The 20565-nt window shown below is 40.0% G+C and overlaps 1 protein-coding gene across 1 annotated transcript; it reads left to right on the top strand.

Moving 5' to 3' along the window:
* The first annotated feature begins 3863 nt into the window (after window positions 1-3863).
* Window positions 3864-20505, top strand: Gbp3 (guanylate binding protein 3). Its single transcript, XM_087642883.1, has 11 exons — window positions 3864-3956; window positions 11104-11313; window positions 13157-13284; window positions 13688-13797; window positions 14199-14395; window positions 14893-15135; window positions 15709-15989; window positions 16532-16744; window positions 17469-17571; window positions 17883-18076; window positions 20419-20505. Exons 2-10 carry the CDS (start codon window positions 11124-11126, stop codon window positions 17888-17890), a joined length of 1473 nt encoding a protein of 490 aa, XP_087499009.1. The 5' UTR covers window positions 3864-3956; window positions 11104-11123; the 3' UTR covers window positions 17891-18076; window positions 20419-20505.
* The last annotated feature ends 60 nt before the right edge of the window (window positions 20506-20565 follow it).

Genomic DNA, 20565 nt, shown 5'->3' with positions numbered 1-20565 from the left:
AAGCAAGATCTTCACCCATAGGCGAGGTCCAAAGATCAGAATGGAAATAGAGTCATAAAAGAGATTATGGCTCCTCAAATCAGAGGGCTATGAGTTTAAAGCCAACTTGAGCCATATCCACACAGAAAGGCAAAAGGAATTTGGAGGTATGAAATGGGAGGTGAACTCTCAATTCAGAGCCCAGGTGAACCTTCCTACCAGCTGAGCAGATGGGATTCTGGCACAATGAGCAACACTTGTAAAGGTTCCTGACATAGAGTTAATATTCTGTTTCTGCATAGTTTGTTTGTGTTATTGTAACAAGGAACCAGAGTTACAGCTTGAGTATGCATGACCTTGGACAGGTTCTTTCCTCAGATATTGCCTGAGAACCTACAAGAAAACTGTGAAATTTTGTTGATCAGGAAGGGCCCAAAGGTCCCCCCAAAGAGTGCAGGCCATTGCCAATGGTCTTAGTTACCTACCAGAATTGGACATTAAGATAATGATGCTGAAGACACCTTATACTCTGGCTACTAGACATAAAGAAATCAAGCTGGAACAGACCATAAAACCTCCAGCCATCTACCTGCATCTCACAGTGCCAGAAGAATCTTTGCAGGAGGCTGGAGGAGAGAGGCATCGCCAATATTTACATCCACATGTGGACTTTTGCTGCTATAGTAGATGATGAAGACACTCATTCAAGTTAACCCCAGCCAGTGGCTTCCAATGTTGAGTTCACTGTCTCATGCCCAAGAGGAATGAGGAAACATGGACTAGGAAGAAATAGTATGAACCTAGATGTAGGAGGAAAAAAATGAGAAGTTCTGAGACTTGGGAAAGGTTGTCCTCAAGGACAGACCTGTTTCTGTGAGTCCTGCTTTGCAAACCAGATAAGGACTGGGGTTATCTTTATTGAGATTGTTTATTGAACTTTTCAAAAATGTTGTTGCCTATGGGTCACACATATTCGTGTAAGGTGTTCCACTTTTGTACCCCGTAAATAATGCCAATAAACTCACTGGTTCAACTAAGCTGGACTTGAGAGGGATCATTTTCCTTGGTCTTTTGCCAACACCCTATCTGTGATGAGAAATGGTTGTTTTTGTTTTCCAGGAAAACCCACAGCTTACAGTGACTTGTGATGAATTTTACAGGCAATTATAATTTTATTCCTCATTGCCTCAAGGTCCTCTCACCCTGACTAGTCCCTCTGAAGAAAGGCAAATGATATATTTTCTATCTAGTGGATAGTGAGCTGCTATTTTTATATCTGTTCAAAATTGACCCAGGACACAATGCCAGATAGCTTCTCCTAACTGCTAGAAAGAGTTCTATTCCATCTCAAGTCAAAAATTCATATGTTGGTACACATACATTTATGTGTATTTACTAGTCAAGACACTATTAAAAACAATGTAGATTTAAAAATTAATTTTTCACATTCTTTAATCCTAGAATTCAAGAGGCAGAGGAAGGTGAATTCAAGACTACCTGATTTACACATCTCTGTGACTAGCTAGAGTTTCTTGGTGAAATCCAGCCTCTCTCTCTCTCTCTCTCTCTCTCTCTCTCTCTCTCTCTCTCTCTCTCTCTTTCTCTCTCTCTCACACACACACCTAACTCTTGAGTATGTACGTGTGTGTATATGTAATTACATCATTTCTCTTAACTCTTCTTCTTCCAATTCCTTTAATCTTCCCTACTTCTTCCCAAATTGATCATGTTTTATTATAAATATATATGTCAGTTTTAGATTAAAAAAACTGTAGAAAGTAATCCAACACAGAGAAAAAGTAAAAATATCTCCTGTACTTATTTGGCACAAGGCAATGGTTTTAAAGTTTCCTGTCCTGGTGAGAAATCCTTATTCTCTTCTCCCACAGGTAGGAAATGATGGATAATTTGGAGCTTGAGACCGCCCCCTTTCCTTCTTTTTTGTTCAGATGAAATCATTTAATAGGAGAAAATAGTTTCAGTTTTACACACACAGATTCGTCTTCTTTAAGCAGAAGGATTGCCAGATGACTTTAAGAAGTGAGCCCGGATGTGCTGAACAATGGAGAGTCAAGAAAAGCCATGCATAGGGTTGTGTTTCACTCAAAGAAGTCAACTAAGTTTGCTCATTTCATAACTACAGAGTATCCTGTTCTGATGTTACCTGAGAGATGCTGCCAATGACAGAGTGAAGGAGGAGACAAAGTTAGCAAGGAGCTATGTTCTGGAGGATGAAAAAGGTTCAGCCCTGCAGCCCCCTTGCCTGGTCTGGAGTCAAGAGGTCTTTGCAATGTCTTTCACAGGCAGGCTAGCTCAGACCCAAGTAGATAGATGCCAGGATAGACCAGTCAGTTCTAGAGTAGGAGTTGTGGTACTCTTATCTGGTGCCTCTCATTTCTTTTATAGCACTGTGAGGAGACCCGAGAGAAAGAGCTTGCTGCTGATGTATAGCGAGTAGGCTCTTACTCCAGCTCAAAGGACATTTTAAGATATAATGTAGTGCTTTGCCCCTAAAGGTGCTTCTGGGAGGTCATTGATATTTCTGAATCTGTGAATCCTACACAACTCCCATCAGAGGCTCACATGAAGGTCTATGTGGTCTTCCCTTCTGACAGCGAAGTTCTGTTTTATATTTTCCCGAAGACGTACTTTAAGTTTGGGCCACTCCCATAGCCTAGAACTGGGAAATGTACAGGGCAAAGGCCAATGTATTTCTGCCATGTTACAGTAAGTTATTAAAATGAGCAAGGTGTGGGGAGAAAAGGGGTAAAACGATGCAGTCACAGTAATCATTGGAAAAGAAGAGAAAGAACCTTTTAACTTAGGGTAGAGCATCAATTACATCCCAGGAATTTGCCTGTTTTTCAGAACTTGTTGATATATAGCTGTCTAGAACAGTGGTTCTCAACTTTCTTAATGCTGTGACCCTTTACTACACTTTATACATGTTGTGGCAATTCCTCAACCATAAAATGATTGTGTTGCTACTTCATAACGGCAATTTTGCTAGTGTTATGACTCGTAATATAAATATCTGATATCCAGCATATCTGATATGTGACCACTGTGAAAAGGTTGTTTGACCCCAAAGGGGTCACAATGCACAGATTGTGAACTCCTGGTCTAGAGTATTCTAGGCTGCTAAGTGATGCAGGCACCTTTAGGGGCAAAGCACTATATTATTTACATACCTGTAACCTACTCACCATACATCTGCAGCAGGCTCCTTCTCTCTGTACTCACAGTGCTACCAAAAAAAAAAAAAAAACAAAAAACAAAAAACAAAAAAAAACAAGCACCATATTGTGACTCTTTGAGACTCTGCTATTCTCACTTCCCCAGAACTGTTCAGCAGGTTCCTTAGGTTGGGACGCTAGGAAATCGATGAGCCCCTGCCCAGATGTGATTCTGTGTGTCATTTCCCTAACAGGACATTAGCAAGTCTCCTATGCAGGAAATCACTGGATGCAGTGAGCATAGGCACCAGGAGTGTTAGGGAGCCTGGAAAACACTGTTTTTCTCCACAAACACATCTCTAACAGTATTCCCTGTACACTGAGTCAGCCTCTCGGACTGCAGATTAGACTTAAAATAATATGCTGTCTCATGATGTGTGCTGCTTCAAATGTCAGGGCACAAAAAAATCATATATATATATATATATATATATATGTATATGTATATATATGTGTGTGTATGTATATTCTATATCTTAAGGAAGAGTTTTTTTTAAAAAGAATACAGTTCAAAGATCTCTTCAAACTAAATATTTAAACGTTCTGCATTGAAAGCTCTTTGCATGAATGTTGATTCACTGTCTGGGCTGGGTGGTTTCGGTTTCATAACTCTTTCATCCACTGCAAAGCTTACTGGGATTTCCAATATTCTTTCAGCTGGGAAAATTGAGAAAGCCGCCCAGCACTCCAGGAAGAACTAACAGAGAAACGAAGAGACTCTCACCTACTCAGAGCACTCTGGTAAGAGACTGACTTACTTTTCTTCAGTGATCTCTTCATCTCTGAGAACTCTGGGGTCATATGTTGGGCAGAGACTAGAGGGTATATATGGTGCTTAACATCAGTTTCTTAAAAACTCCTGGGATGAGGAAAGGCTGCTCCTGAGAATGGGTTGGAGCAAGCCATCAAATGAATCCTGTGTGGTATTATCAGGACAGCCAGTCTAAATGCCACTGTTGGGCTTGCTTTGAGTTAGGAACCAGCGGACAATGTGTTGAAACAAAGCAGGATGTGCCCTGGGATTGTCTTTCTCTGTGATCACACTGTCTCCACGGATGGGCACAGTTAGATCACTATGGCCATTGATGGAGCAGAGCTGACTCAGTCCACTCCTACTGAAAACAGAATGAGATGCAGGGTGAACAGCCACTGCCTCGGTGAAGGACAAAGAGAGGAAGAACACAGCTCCACCTTAAAGAGAATAAGTTTATTTTGGAGCCAAATAAGAGGGGTATGACCCGGAAGCATAGACTCAGGTTATCCTAGACACCCTGGTAAGTCTCCTGAAATTTTTGTAGTTAAAAAGCAAGGAAAAGATGTGGCATGGTATTTAAAAATGCACTGGAACATCGGGTTATAATAAGTGTGTGTGTAGGGGTTCTATTACATGCATAAGATGCTAGTGAATCATATTCTTGACTGTTGGGATGGTGAGTGCCAGGAGTCCGTTTGTACATTCTAGAAATAATTTTGCTTGATAGTCGCAATGAGGTTAAGTCAAACACAGAAGAGATGAACAATAAATAGCCATGGAGCTGTTAAAGAGCACAGGAAAACTTGTCTCTAAACTTTGCAACATACCAGAACTCCACAGTCATAAGAATGCTAATCACTCAGCTTTGTGGGTTCATTAACACAGTTGTGGCTCTTTTCTGAGAACCCCAGATCACAACTGGAACCAGAGTGAATGGCAACCAGGTTAGTAACTTGGCTTCTAAACAGAACTCACTTAATCCTTACCTCTCCTTTGCTCTCTGGGATTGACTGACTGAAGGGCTTCACCATTAAGAATGGTGTCTCTGGGGGCTGGGGATTTAGCTCAGTGGTAGAGCGCTTACCTAGGAAGCGCAAGGCCCTGGGTTCGGTCCCCAGCTCCGAAAAAAAGAACCAAAAAAAAAAAAAAAAGAATGGTGTCATGGTGTCTCTGTTTGCTTTACCCTTCATCTGCTCATCTCTCAGACAACTGTTCCTGCATTCTGAATACCCTTCCCCTCAATTTCTGCTGTCAGCCTCCCTTTAGCTCAATCATCATCAGAGAGGCATCATCCAGTAACTGATGGGAGCAGTTGCAGCCAATCATTAGGTGGAACTCAGGGAACCCTGTGGAAGAGGAGGAGGAAGGATTGTGGAAGCCAGAGCGGTTGAGGATACCATGAGAACATGACCCAAACAATCAACTAAGTAGGACTGATGGGGGCTCACAGAGACTGAAGCTACAGTCATGGAGCCTGATGGCTCTGACCTTGTTGTTACTGACTCCTAGTAGTGGGACTGGGGGAATCTCAAACACTTTTGCCTATTCTTGGGATCCATTTCCTCTTACTAGGTTTCCATATTTAGCCTTGAGATGAGCATTTGTGCCTAGTCATATTATAACTTGTTACACTGTTCTGTTGATATCCCTGGGAGGCCTCCTCTTTTCTGAAGGGAAACAGAAGAGCAGGATCTGGAGAAAAGGGATGTAGGGGAGAGGGACTGGGAAAAGTGCAGGTAGAGAGAACTGGAGTTGGGATGTAATTACAAGAGAAGAATTATATATGTATGTGCATTTCTTATCTGTCTGCCTATGTATGTATGTATGTATGTATGTATGTATCTATCTATCCATCTATCTATTTATACACACACACACACACACACACACACACACACACACACACACACACACACACCCTGAAACATAAGCTTCTTTAGCTACCCACTAAATGATCTTAAGCCCAGAGAGTATGTAAAGGGCTCCAATCTGTGGGTGTAGGAGAATATCGTTAGGAATTATTTCATTGACTTTTATTTTTAATTAACTCATTAAATTTGTCAATTGTGTTTGACTTTATCTTGGGCCTCTGATTCCTGGCCACCCAGGAAGGTTCCTTCTTGTGATATGGATGTCAAGTGGTACCAGTCATTCGTTGGCCATTCCCACAAGTTCTGAGCCACCATTATCTCAAGCACATCTTGTAGGCAGGACAAATTGTAGGTCAAAGGTTTTGTGGCTGGGTCTTTTGAGTTCTTTATATATTTTGCTGTTAGTTTTCGGTTAAATGTGGAGCTGGCAAAAATCTTTTCCCATTCTGTAGACTGCTGTTTTGTCCTATTGACAATGTCCTCTGTCTTACTTGCTTTTCAGTGTCATGAGGTCCCATTAATTAATTCTAAGTTTTAGTGCCTGAGCTATTGATGTTCTTTTCAGAACATTGTCTCCTATACGAATGTGTTCAAAGCTAATTCCCCAATTTCTCTTCTATTAGACTTAGGATATCTGGCTTTATGTTGAGGTCTTTGAACCACTTGGACTTGAGTTTAGTTCAGGTTGATAGGCATGGATTTATTTGCATTCTCCTACATGCAGATATGCAACTAGGCAAGCATTAGGGGGCAGCTCTATGCAGCATCCTCCTCTATGTTCTCGGAAGAATCATTGCCATACAAATTGGTACTTTAATTTTTCTTTTTTCTTTTTGTTGTTTACATGTTACTTTAATTTTGACAGAGAATAGTGCACAGGAAAGCAATAGCATTTCAACCATGATAAGTTTTTCTTAGGATTTAAATAGACAGCTGTATGAGACGATTGTTTTGAAATTTTCAAATGGACAAAAAGACTTCAAAAGCATTTAATGTAAAATTATTTTATAGACAGTGTTGTTATATATATATATATATATATATATATATATATATATATATACCAAATCTTGTGGATGGAGGCTTATGACGAGGAAATTAATATAACCACATGTGTGGGAGGAAGAAAGGAAGAAACAAACACATTTTAAAACCCTGGAAATTATCCCAAGGACATATATTAAACAAGAAAGTTTCTAATTACAGGGATCATTATTCCTTATGTGCGTAAAGGAACAAACGAATTAAATTTATTATATGCAGCTGGGGTAGAAAATAGGTTCTCTAAATGCTATTTTATTTTCCATTTGATGCTTAATGTATTTTTTTTCCTAAACTAGTAAAATAGTAGTGAGTCTGAAAACAGCTCTGTGACACTTAGAAAAGAAATGTGTACTAGTTTGTTATTAACTTTAAAGCAGTTCAATTCTCAAGTTATAAACTCACCTCAGTAGTGTATGTGAAATGGTTTTGAATCAATAGAAACTGGTAACAAACCACAGATGGCATGACCACTGGAACTTACTGGTTACTGGTCTGTGTAAAGGAGACTGTCTGATCTGGCCCTGCTGGAGAAGCTGAAGGGCTGTGCTTCCTGATGGGAAGGGCAAGTTGACCTTCAGTAGTGGTGCTGCTGTGGAGTAGCCAGTCCAACAAGCAGGGGTGGTGTGGTGGCTAGGAGCTAAGGCCAGGGCCACTGAGGAGGAGGAAGTGACTGTGATAGTCTCAGGCAGCTTCCAGCAGAGAAAGCCTTGGGAGAGAATTCTCTTCCCCAAAAGTATCATAGCTCTTATATGACAGATGCTCCCAGGCAATCTCTGATGAAATAACTCTCATGCTTTTATTCCTTGAGGACAGGGTTTTATATACATTTTGAGGTCGATTTGGGCACTGCCCCTACATGACTGATTATCACAGTGCTCTCTGGGGGGGGGGGGGTGCTATGGTCACATGGTGGGAACCTGGTAGGGAGTAGGTGAAACACCTACAGTCTGTATGTATGAGAGTACTGGGGTTTCTGATCCCACTTGACCTTACCAAGTTTCCTGGCACAGTATACTGCCCCACAACTGGTTGTTGCTAACACTTGGTTTTCAAGTTGTTTGGTGGCTAACATGCTAAGAGGTGCATCTTCTGAAACTGTTTTCCAGGCATGTGTAAACTACAGTAGGAACACAGAGTTTCCTCTGCGAATCTCTGAGATAGTCCTTCACCAGCAGGAGAGCACTTCTTCAGTTTTACACAGGTCAAGGGATGAGGAGCTGATTCAGTTGCATAGGCTACTCGTTCCAGCACATCCATGCATAGGCGCAGTTTGCTAAGCACATCATTAAATATACATCTACTCTGTGTCTCTATTCACTAAGATTCTGTTGCTGTGATAAAACACCATTTCCCGAAGCAAGTTAGATAGGAAAGGATTTATTCAGCTTATAATTCTCAGGTCATACTCCGGCGCCACTGAGGAAGTCAAGGCAGGAACCAAGAAGCAGGGGTTGATGCAGAGGCCATGGAGAAATATTCCTTATTGGCTTGCTCCTCATGGCTTGATTACTCTTTCTTATAGGAACCATGACCACTAGCCCAGGGGACACAGCCCATAGTGATCTGGACCCTACTATATCAATCATCAATCAAGATAATTCACCTCATGCTTTCCCACTTACCCATTTGGTTGGGCATTTTTTCTCAATCAAGGATTCCTCTTTCTAAATGACACAAAATTATATCAAATTTATGTGAAACTAGCCAGTATAGTGTCATTTAACAGTAATGGATATGGATATTAGGAATGTTTAAAGGCCTTATCTGGCACTCAATAGTTTTATAAAACAGTTAAATAAGTAATTTTGTGTATAAAAACTCTTCCTATTAAGGTGAGGAGACAGGAAATAATAGAGAATCTCCTAATTAAAACAAAATAAACCTTGAGAGTATTTGTCCAACTGTTAATATGTAAACAAGTATTTTGCCCATGAGTAAAATCTGCTGTGTAAAGATTTGAGGGGATTCTATTACGACATAAAACACAACCATGTATTTGCTTTCTAATTTCATACACACTTCTTTGACGGAGTCTTAAAATAGCCATTTTGAAGCAATTCGTAAAACAGATGACAATCTAAATATCTGAGCATCCTTTACACTCATTCTGTTGAAGAAGAGCTTTGAAACAGGCATAGGGCCCTGCATTTGGGTTTTTAATTTCTAATAAAGCAATCCTTTTTAGTAAAATTGAAATAAAATTGTTTTAGTCTTCATTAAACTCCATACCTTGAACATTGGTGACTCTTTAAACCCAACGCTAAGCAGGGATACAGCTGCTTGTTGGAGGACAAGCAGCACTGAAGAACAGTTCCTCCTCTCACTAGCTATTAATTGCCAATAGTTTCTCATGTACTGGCCTGTTCCCTTCTCTGATGAGTGCAGCACTGATGGGCTCAATATTCTGCAAGTCATTAGCCGAAATGAGTTCAGGAGAACAAGGGGTATTGTGTCTAGAAGACGGTGTTTCCAATGCCCATCTTTAGGATTCTAACATTCTTTCTCCTCCTCTTTCCCATGATGCTCCTTGAGTCTTGGGAAGGGGTGATCTAGATTTCTAATTGATTCTATTCAAAGCAGTTTGTCCAGATATGAACCTCTGTACTAACTACTGCAAAGGAAGCTTCTCTGTCTAAGATTGAGAGCAGCACGTATCTATGGAATAAGCACAAGAATTTAGAAGGCAGGTTGACAGCATGTCCATTTAGCAGAACAACAATGATAGGTTCTGTCCTAGGGATTATGACCTCCCCAGCCCAGGACCTTTGATGAAATTTATAGTACCAAGTATTTTATCTCATGGATCACAAAGGAGTTGGCTATTCCCATGCCTAATGTCACTGTTGCACCAATGGGTATATCTTGCCTGCAAAGCTGGTATTAGCTTTCATGAAGGGTATAATAAACATTTTTTAATAAGGAAAAAATTCAATGCTAAACTGCATGGAATATTTGAGTATGAGACCAGTAGAATGTTAAGTCATTGCTTCATCATTTTAAACAAAGTTCTTAATAGTTTTATAACTAGAACAATCATATCCACTGGAAACAATGAAAATTCATGAAGCCAGCACAGCTGCTTGGCACAGTTCCAGCGAGCTGAGCCGAATACTGTGATTGCTGTCACTCTGTCTCTGAGTTTTGGGTTTTGGTCTCAGCATGTGGCATTCTTGGGGATTCTGCATTAATTGTTCATTTTATGTCTTTTCCCATGAAAATTATATTTGAGTCTAGGAAGCACCAAACAAAGACTTCCTACGCTCTGGAGATCATGACAAATACAAATAATGGGACGGCAACTCCAGAAATCTTGGGGTGTTCACCTCTAAGCAAAGTCAAACAGTATAGCTGGTGCAGGATAAACAGAGACTATTGACACACTATGTTTGGCCAGGAGAATTGGCTATGAATTCAAGGCCTCCTTTTACAACATGCTCATAGCTTTGTGAAAAATGTAGTTTAAAGATAATGGGCCACACAGTGTATACTGTCGAAGGAATACAACTAGGAATAAAATAAGTTGATTAAAATAAACTTTTATTTTATAGCATAGACAATGAAACAATATAGTAAAAGGCATTAGGTATTAATATTTGCTATTCATAAAAATACCAGTTCAGATATGTTTGTCTGGAGTGTTTTAAAACTGTAAATACTACCAAGCTAAAAGCAGACTTTCATATATCTAATATGTTTGCTTTGGAGAAGATATTCTTTAGATTCTTTAAATTGGAGTTATAAGGCTAATAATAATAATAATAATAATAATAATAATAATAATAATAATAAATTCTATTCGTACTTTCTAATTGTGTCTGAACTTGTAACCCTGGACATGTATTGAAAAGTCAAACACAGAATCTGTACTTCATATATATATATATATATATATATATATATATATATATATATATATATAATCTGTCTGTGTTCTGTGGAACCTATATAAATCATGATCTAATCTGATTGCCAGTCAGCTAATGCTGTAAGAATCTCCTGACCATCACACCTATATCACTCTTCTTTTACTGGCGACTCCTTATCTCCTATCTTAGGCCACCCTATCAATAGGCTGGTGCTGGCCCCAGCCTATAACTTCCTAACATAATGCATATTTTTACTCACCTAGCTTATTGATACAAAACTGTGGAGAATTTTAGTTCTTTCCCTTCTGGGTGCTAAAGACTAATTATAATTACTCCCACTTTTTGTCTTACAGACAGGAGACAACCCTGAAAAATGGCTCTGGAGACCTGTATGCCAGAACCTATGTGCCTCATTGAGAATGTGAAAGGACAACTGAGAGCCAATCAGAAGGCCCTGGAGATCCTGTTGGCCATTACACAGCCTGTGGTAGTGATCGCAATTGTAGGCCTCTACCGCACAGGCAAATCCTACCTGATGAATAAGCTGGCTGGGAGGAAAACAGGTGAGTGTCACTAACACAGCTGTGATGGGTCCCCCTTTGTTAATCACATCTTCAGCTTCTAGCATGAGAGTGTGAAGTATATAATGGGTTGAGTTTGTTGTTTATTTATTGTTTGTCTTTGAGACAGGATCCTGCAGTGTAACTCAAGCTGTCTTTGAACTCATGATCCTCTTGTTTTCAGCCTCCAGAGTGCCTGGGCTAATGGCATGCACCATCATGAGTGGCTTATAGTTTTTCTTTTATAAATATAAATCATTCCATATCTAGATGAAAACAGTAATACAATTGCTAATTTATATACTAATAAACTTTAAAACATTATTCAGATGTTTGTAGAGCCGTTTATATAAACCATGTGTCTAGATTTAAAAGCTGTAATCTGCATTGTCTACGTAAGTTTTTGTATTATTTTAAAATAGCTAACAAAATTTACAAGTATTTTCAAAATATACAGTTTTGTGGTAGTAAGTTTATTTATATTTTTCTGTATCTATCACCCCCATGTGTCTCTAGGACTATCTCATTTCCCTCCAGAGAAATTGAATCCATCAGTTGCCCATCTCCTACCATTATCTGACATTCTGTGCTTGTAAATTTAACTGCAATGGAGAAAATTAAATAAGTGGATTAATTTATATGTGTCTCTTTGTAACTAGCTTCTTTCACTTGACACTTGATAGTGTCAAGATTTAACAATACTAGAACATACATCAAGTCTTCTTTTTCAGCGCACAGTACTCATAGGGTATAATAATTTTGTTATCCCTTTATTTGTACACAAAACTTTCAGTCACTATGACTAATGCTAATATGAACTTGGATATAAAAATATTTTGAGTTCATGTAATTATTTTAGGTTGCATTCTGCATATTCCCATGATCAAATACCATAGGGAAGCAACTTTAGGAAGAAAGATTTACTTTGGCTAACAGTTAAAGGGCTATCAGTCCATTATAGTAAGGAAGAGTCAACACACTAGCTCTACCCATGGTGGCGGAAGCTTATGGATTGTTCATATTACATCCAGGCAACAAGAAGTACAAGACCCAAGTTAGGGTTGCTATTGACCATCAAAGTCCTCTTCTTCCAGCCTACCTCTGCCAGCCAATCTTTTCCTTCCAAGGTCCATACCTCCAATCACTGGTGTTACCCACTGGGGTCCAAGTAAGTATTAAAACATATGAATATCTAACCCACAAACTATAACCTTCTACCTCTAGGTCCTACTGGCTCATGGCCATCTCAGAATGAAAAATCCATTGACTTCAATTTCAAAAGTCCTCACAGTCTAAACTTCTTATAGTATATAAAAATTGAATGTCTTTTCTGAGATTCAGGGAAGACTTTTAGTTTTGATCCCCAGGAAAATCAAAATATCTTTTACATACTTCCAATATATGACAGTGCAAAAGAAAAATTCTCATTCTGAAGAGATAAATTGGTCAGAAGGAGAAACCATGCCAAAACAAGGATAAAACCCAGGCAAAGACCAGGCTGAGCTCCATACCCAGCATCAGCATGGGTGGAGGCTTCATAACCTATACCTCATGCAGGCTGACTCCACTCAGTGCTAATAGCTTTCTCAATGCATGCCCCAACAGCCCTGGCACCTCCTGAATCCTGCATCTCCACTGCAACGTATGCTTGACCTTTATAGCTTTATCCACAGGAATTCAACTGTTTCTGCATCCTTGGTGCAAGGCTTGATGGACATGTGCCTCACACGTGCTATGTGGCTGTTGAAACTTTGGTTACAGTTATCTGCCTTGGCCACTAGTGTGCTAATTTTTTATCAGTTTCTTAAAACAGCTGCTACTAACAATATTCCTCTCTTCTCTGCAGGCTTCTCTCTGGGCTCCACTGTGCAGTCCCACACCAAGGGCATCTGGATGTGGTGTGTGCCTCATCCCAGGAAGGCAGACCACACCCTAGTTCTGCTTGACACTGAGGGCCTGGGAGATGTGGAGAAAGTAAGAATGGTGGGATTCATTTTCAGTTCATCCCCTCATCTCTTGCACTAGATAGCTTCTAATGCCATTTTATTTTTATTTACCTGACATGGGTCTAAGTTTAGCTACCAGAGTTGAGAAAAAATTTTACAAGATGGATCATAGAAAAGTTATGTGATTAATACACAGTGGTTACAGGAGAAACAGGCAAATGGCATCAACAAGAATCATTATAAACAAAAATGCACACAAAATTGCCAATATCTTTGCATATTTTTATTTTAATTTGGATGTCTTGTATAGATCATAAATATTATATAGGACTTTTTCCCTAATTCTTCTAGAACATACCCTTTTTACAGTTGATCTGGAAAGTTACATAAAACAAACATACTCCTTTACCTACGTATGTTCTGACTCCCAGGGCGACAACCAGAATGACTGCTGGATCTTTGCCCTGGCTATTCTTCTAAGCAGCACCTTTGTCTACAACAGCATGGGAGCCATCAACCAGCAGGCCATGGACCAGCTGCAGTATCCTTTTTGTAGCACAGAGCATAAACATACACACACATACACGCACACACAGACACACACACAGACACACACACACACGAGAAAGGAGAAAGTGAGAGAGTGAGAGAGGAGAGAGAGAGAGACTGAAAGACTGAGTCTCCTATTAAAAGGACAGTGGCCCATGTATCCTGTAGACTTAAATTATATATATATACATATATATATATATTTGTGTAGACATAAACACCCATATATTATTACACATATATCAAAATGGAAAGGGGTATGATAATGTTCATGATATACACCTATGAATCGGTTTATAACTGGATCAGAAGAAAACAACCCAGAGTGTGGGAATAGATGAGATAAGTGTGAGGATTTGGACCGTGCTGATCCACAATTCCTTAGCTTCTTAGATATGTGACAGAGCTGACAGATCGGATCAGAACAACATCCTCTCCTCATAGCAATGGAGTTGAGGCTTCAGCTGAGTTTGTGAGCTTCTTCCCTGACTTTGTGTGGACTCTGAGAGACGTGACTGTAAAGCTGGAAAAAGATGGAAAAATGCTCACAGCAGATGAGTACCTGGACAATTCCCTGAAGCCCAAGCAAGGTACCTGGATTGTTTATTGGATAATAGCCAGGCAAAAGCAGAAACATTTTCATGTGTTAAGATTCCCTATTTTACATTTCATTTTCGGATTATTTCTAAATGTAGATCATGGAATTATTTCTAAATGTAGGTCACGGAATCTGTATCAATATGTTAATTTCAATTATAGTATTCCCTTGTGTTATAGGCACATTAATTGTGTTCTGTGATCAGAGTGTTTTGATCCCTTTCGTAGGTCATGTAGAGCTGCATACTGCCAAAGGCTTAGAGCAGAAGGAACTTTCACTAGGAGAAACCCATAGACTATGCACAAACATAATTCTAGCTGTGTGGCTATAGCTACATCTCCAGTTCTGTCTCCATCTGTCTGTCTGTTTGTCTATCTACTATCTACTATCTATCTACTATATCTACTATCTATCTCTATCTATCTATCTATCTATCTATCTATCTATCTATCTATCTATCATCTGTCTATCTATCTTTACTTTCTCTAGGTACCAGTGAAGAAGATAGAAACTACAACCTACCCCGACTCTGTATTCGGAAGTTCTTCCCCAAGAAGAAATGCTTTGTCTTCTACTCACCCACAGAGTGGAAGAAGCTCTCTGAGCTGGAGAGCCTGCGTGATGATGAGTTGGATTCTGAATTTTTGCAACAGGCGGCCAACTTCTGTTCTTTCATCTTCAGCTCTTCTAAGGCTAAAAGACTCCCAGGAGGCATCCAGGTCAATGGAGCTCGTGAGTCTCCTGCCCAGTTTTTATTGGAAGCTTTAGAGCGTACACTGTTTGGTGGTAAATTCAACTGCCTGCTTCATTTTTGACAGTTTTTTTTCTAAATTCCAGATATCCTTAAGTAACACTTAAATTTTGATGTTAAAAATTTCACTATCTTTGAAAAGTTGATTTATTTCAAAGCAAAGCGGTTCTATCCACATCATTTCCTGACTAATCTAGAATTGCACTGCCCAGTTAGACACCAAGGACACATAGGTGACTGTTTAGTTTCAACGTAAGTTGATTTTAGAGAGTATAGATTCAATGTACATGCCCATATTTTGAGAGCTAAATAGCTATAAAAGGATAGTACCTATGGATCCTGAGAGTCACAGATGCAAAACATTTTGTTAATATTTTATAAACATTTTGCTGGACAATACTGAGCTTTGCAAACTTGGAAGTATGCAATTGCTAGTGGGTTTCTGATTGATATTTGTGCTAATGAAGAGCATATTGATTTTGGACATGCCCAGAACTAAAAAACATGGAGACTACATCACTCTGAAAGAAATATTGCCTGTTTTCTAAATATAGGACTAGAGAAACTGGTACTCACATACATCAGTGCCATCAGCAGTGGGCATCTGCCCTGCATGGAGAATGCAGTCCTGGCCTTGGCAAAAGTAGAGAACTCAGCAGCAATACAAAAGGCCATCACCCACTATGACCAGCAGATGTGTCAGAAAGTGCAGCTGCCCACGGACACCCTCCAGGAGCTGCTGGACCTGCACAGGACCTGTGAGAGAGAGGCCATGGATATCTTTCTTAGGACTTCCTTTAAAGATGAAGACCATTCATTTAAAAAAGATTTACTGGTAAATTTATGTCAAGTTTAAATAGATAAGGACTGTGAAATACAGAAAACTATGAGGAAATGTTGGGCATTTATTTTGAGAGGCACTTGTTAATAGATGGTGACAGTCATCTTTTGATAATTACTAAAAATGAACTTTCTCATTATGGACTCGAATTTGGAAGCTTTTGAAATACACAAATTTACAATCTCATTCTAATTACATGGATGTAAGAGATGTTTTGAGATCCCAAGTTCATAAGATGCCTCCTGTCATCATACTGGTTTACCATCAAACTAAACAAAAGCAATGACACGTAGCCAGGTAGACACTGTATCACATGTATTTCCTTAATGTCGATGACTTTTCTGCTTTGAGTTGAAACTATTTCATGTGTTGTAAAAGTAGTTGTGACTGTACTAAATTCCTTTCCTGGAGAAAGGGCTTCACGAGAAAGCTCAGGGTGAGAGAAAAGATGAGGCTTCCCATAGATAGTTGCCTCAGGTTCTGGGGCAGAACTAAGATTCCTGTTATTATATTTTGCCTCCTGTTTTGATTTAAAGGCTCAACTAGAAAAGAAGTGGAATGGCATCAATAATGAGAATATGAACAAATCATCAACTCGTTGCTCAGAGTTACTTCGGGACATCTTTGGACCTCTAGAAGAAGCAGTGATAAATGGCGCTTATTCTCAGCCAGGAGGATATCTTCTCTATGTTGAGAAGAGAGAAGAGCTGAAGAAAAAGTATCTTCAGGAACCCAAGAAGGGGATACAGGTTATGAAACTTTATCTATTAATGCAGACAGGCTACTGGCTTTCCTGCTTGGAACACTGTTGTGGCCAACTGCTGTTACTCATGGATATGGGGCTTTATATGAGCATCACTTGGCTTCTGAACTCATCAACAAACTGCCAAGGGAGTCTGTTAATGACATCAAATGTGTACTAGTGCTTATCAAAGGCAGTGCGTTAAAAAACATGGATTATGAGGTGACTCACTCTGGGTTACAGCTGGAGTTCACCTTGTTTTGCAGAGGACAGAAGTACAATGGTCATGTTGCTTAAGTAGAAATTATACTTTATAAGTTTAGCCTTTAAGCTAGCTTTTAGGGAAACAGGATCTAAGAGTGCCAACGAGGTCATCTCTTCTCCTTGTCATATATTATCCTTGCCTTCAATTCCCTCCTTTCTTGCTCTGTTTAGATTCCTCTAATTTGCTCTCCTCATGATGGCATCATTCTTGAGCATTTTTGGCCACACAGAATCATAATTCTAGTGTCTCCAATAATGGGAAAGGGTCTCCATTTGAAGGGCAGCAACTCTCTTTGTTTCAATGTCCCTATCATTTCTTATATGACCTTCGAGAAGGTTTAACAACTGCCTTGGTGGTAGCTGTGATAAGGAGACTTGAACCTCAGCATTAAAAGGGCAGAGACAGACAAAAGAAACAAATCGATGCACCATTTTCTTCTTTTAACCTGTGTTCTTGGGATCCTAAGGCTGAAGAGATTCTGCAGGAATACCTTCAGTCCAATGCGGCTGTGGCTGAGGCACTTCTACAAAGAGACCAGGCTCTCACAGTAAAGCAAAAAGAGATCGAAGGTGAGAATTGATCCAGGGAATTCTTGTGTACTCTCTCTAAAAATTTCAACATTTTCCATTTAATCAATTGTCATCAAACCAGAGCAAGAGGACCAAGGTTGTCATGGCTTCTGAAGCCATGTTTGGCAGATGCTCCCACCAACGTCATTGTTTCCTCAAAGAATAACCAGCCCTCTTATGATTCCCTCTATAAAGTCCCTCAGATCAATTTCCCAGCCTTTTGGTGAAGATCACGTGCAGAAGTCCCAATTATTCTCAAGGACAGAGATAATAATGAAATGCGCTTACTTTTCTTCCTTTTCCCTCCTCAGTGGAATGAGCAAAGGCTGAATCTGCACAGGCTACTGTAAGAATTTTGGAGGAAGTTGAAAAGAAGCATGCACAGATGATGAAGGAGAATGAGAGGTGTCACCAGGAGCGAGTGAGGCAGTTGACAGAGAATATGGAGAGGGAGAGAGCTCAGGTAGTGGAGGAGCAAGAGAGGATTCTGAACCTTAAACTGCAGGTACTGAGCTGTGTATCTCAGCTTCATCACCTTCTGTACTCAGCTGAAAGCACAGTGTAAGGCTAAGTTTTGCAGAACACCAAAATCTTCTTTAATTTCATGAACTACTAATCCAAATGCAATCCACTTCATTAAGCATTGCAGAAACCCATCCCACCTGGACCATTAGAACATCTAACACCTTGCAATTCTGGAGGATTGTTCTGAGGGACTCAAGGCTTTCTTGTCTGTGCTTTGATAGTAATGATGGTGGCTTCCTTTGTTGATTGTACTACCAAGGGGAGGTTCAGATTGACCGTTTTTTCCTTTCTCTCTCCCTCCCCCCCTCTGTATTCTTTAATCTTTCTTGTCTTTTCTTTTTCCATTTTTATTAAATTGGGTATTTTTTATTTACACTTCAAATGTTATTCCATCTCCTGGATTCCTGTCCATCACCCCCTCCTCCCCATCCCTTTGTTTATGGGGTTTCCCCTCCTCATCCGTGCCCCATTACCGCCCTGCCCAGCAATCACCTATACTGGGGGTCAAACCTCGGCAGGACCAAGGGTTTCCCCTTCCACGGGTGCCCCAATAAGGCTATCCACTGCTACCTATGCAGTTGGAGCTCAGGATCAGTCCATGTATAGTCTTTGTGTAGTGGTTTAGTCCCTAGAAGCTCTGGTTGTTTGGCATTGTTGTTCTTATGGGGTCACAAACACCTTCAGCTCTTTCAGTCCTTTCTCTAATTCCTCTAACAGGGCCCATTGTGAGCTCAGTGGTTTGCTACTAGTATTCACCTCTGTATTTGACATGTTCTGGCTGTCTCTCAGGAGAGATTTATCTCCGGTTCCCTTCAGCATGCACTTCTTAGCTTCATCCATCTTATCTAGTTTTGGTGGCTGTATATATATGGGCCACATGTGGGGCAGGCTCTGAATGGCTGTTCCTTAAGTCTCTGCTTTAAATTTTGCCTCCCTATCCCCTCCTATGGATATTTTTGTTTCCCGTTTGAGAAAGGAGTGCATTATCTGCATTTTGTTCATCCTTCTTGAGTTTCATGTGGTCTGTGCATTGCATCTTGGGTAATTCGAGCATTTGGGCTAATATCCATTTAGCAATTAGTGCATACCATGTGTGTTTCTCTGTGATTGGGTTACCTCACTCAGAATTATATTTTCTAGTTTCATCCATTTGCCTATAAATTTTATGAAGTCATTATTTTTGATAGTTGAGTAGTATACCATGGTGTAGATATACCACATTTTCTGTATCCATTCCTCTGTTGAAGGGCATCTAGGTTCTTTCCAGCTTCTGGCTATTATAAATAAGGCTGCTATGAACATAGTGGAGCATGTGTCTTTGTTATATGTTGGATGATCTTTTGGGTACATGACCAGGAGAAGTATAGCTGGGTCCTCAGGTAGTGCAATATCCAATTTTCTGAAGAACCTCCAGACTGATTTCCAGAAAGGTTGTACTAATTTGCAATCCCGCCAACAATGGAGGAGTGTTCCTCTTTCTCCACATCCTCACCAGCTTTTGCTGTTGCCTGAGTTTTTGATCTTAGCCATTCTGACTGGTGTGAGGTGGAATCTCCGGGTTGTTTCAATTTGCATTTCCCTGAGGACTAAGGATGTTGAACATTTCTTTAGGTGCTTCTCAGCCATTCGATATTCCTCAGCTGTGAATTCTTTGTTTAGCTCTGTACCCCTTTTTTAATAGAGTAATTTGGCTCTCTGGAGTACAATTTCTTGAGTTCTTTGTATATATTGGGTATTAGCCCTCTATCAGATGTAGCTTTGGTAAAGACCTTTTCCCAATCTGTTGCTTGCCGTTTCACCCTAATGACAGTGTCCTTCGTCTTACTGATATATGCTGCCTGGTTGGTGGCTCAGTGTCTAAGAGATCTTGGGGGTCCAGGTTAGTTGAGAGCTCTGGTCTTCCTATGGAGTCACTCTCCTCCTCAGCTTCTTCCAGCCTTTCCCTAATTCAACCACAGAGGTCACTGACTCCTGTCCACTGGTTGGGTGGAGATATCTGCATTGACATTTCTAAAGTTAATGTTTCCCCGGGTAAAAATAAACTTCTGAATAGACTAATGCTATCTTGTTAATTGCAATACTGATTTTTCAGTATTTATGGCCAGCAAAATCCCCTCTGTACCCCATCCGTGTGTGTGTGTGTGTGTGTGTGTGTGTGTGTGTGTGTGTGTGTGTGTGTGTGTGTGTAAGGATGGAGCCCATATCAGGTAGTTCTAGATAAAAGATGTCAAGTTACAATGATCCCAGCCTATAGCAGAAGGGCAACTAGGAGTAACATTCATCTGTTATTTCTGCAGCTTTATTACTCAATTTTCTTCTTAGGAACAGAAACGACTGATTAAAGAAGGGTTGAAAGAAGAGAGTTTAAGGCTGAAGAATGAGATTCAGCTTATGGAACAAAGAAACAGGGAAAAAGGTACTTTGCCTACGTGAATTCCCAAACAGTTTTCTCCTCTAAAATTATACCAG

The sequence above is a fragment of the Rattus norvegicus genome, chromosome 2 (assembly GCF_021556685.1).
Source record: "Rattus norvegicus strain SHRSP/BbbUtx chromosome 2, alternate assembly SHRSP_T2T, whole genome shotgun sequence".
NCBI classification, from domain to species: Eukaryota; Metazoa; Chordata; class Mammalia; order Rodentia; family Muridae; genus Rattus; species Rattus norvegicus.
This window is presented reverse-complemented; position numbering and strand designations above follow the sequence as displayed.

What these genes read in the sequence shown, in the direction of transcription:
- Gbp3 (XM_087642883.1), top strand. Translation starts at nt 11,124, where the DNA reads ATGGCTCTGGAGACCTGTATGCCAGAACCTATGTGCCTCATTGAGAAT. An exon ending in GCCTGGGAGATGTGGAGAAA is followed by an intron (nt 13,285 to 13,687) that starts GTAAGAATGGTG and finishes TCTGACTCCCAG; the next exon opens with GGCGACAACCAGAATGACTG. An exon ending in CATCCAGGTCAATGGAGCTC is followed by an intron (nt 15,136 to 15,708) that starts GTGAGTCTCCTG and finishes TTCTAAATATAG; the next exon opens with GACTAGAGAAACTGGTACTC.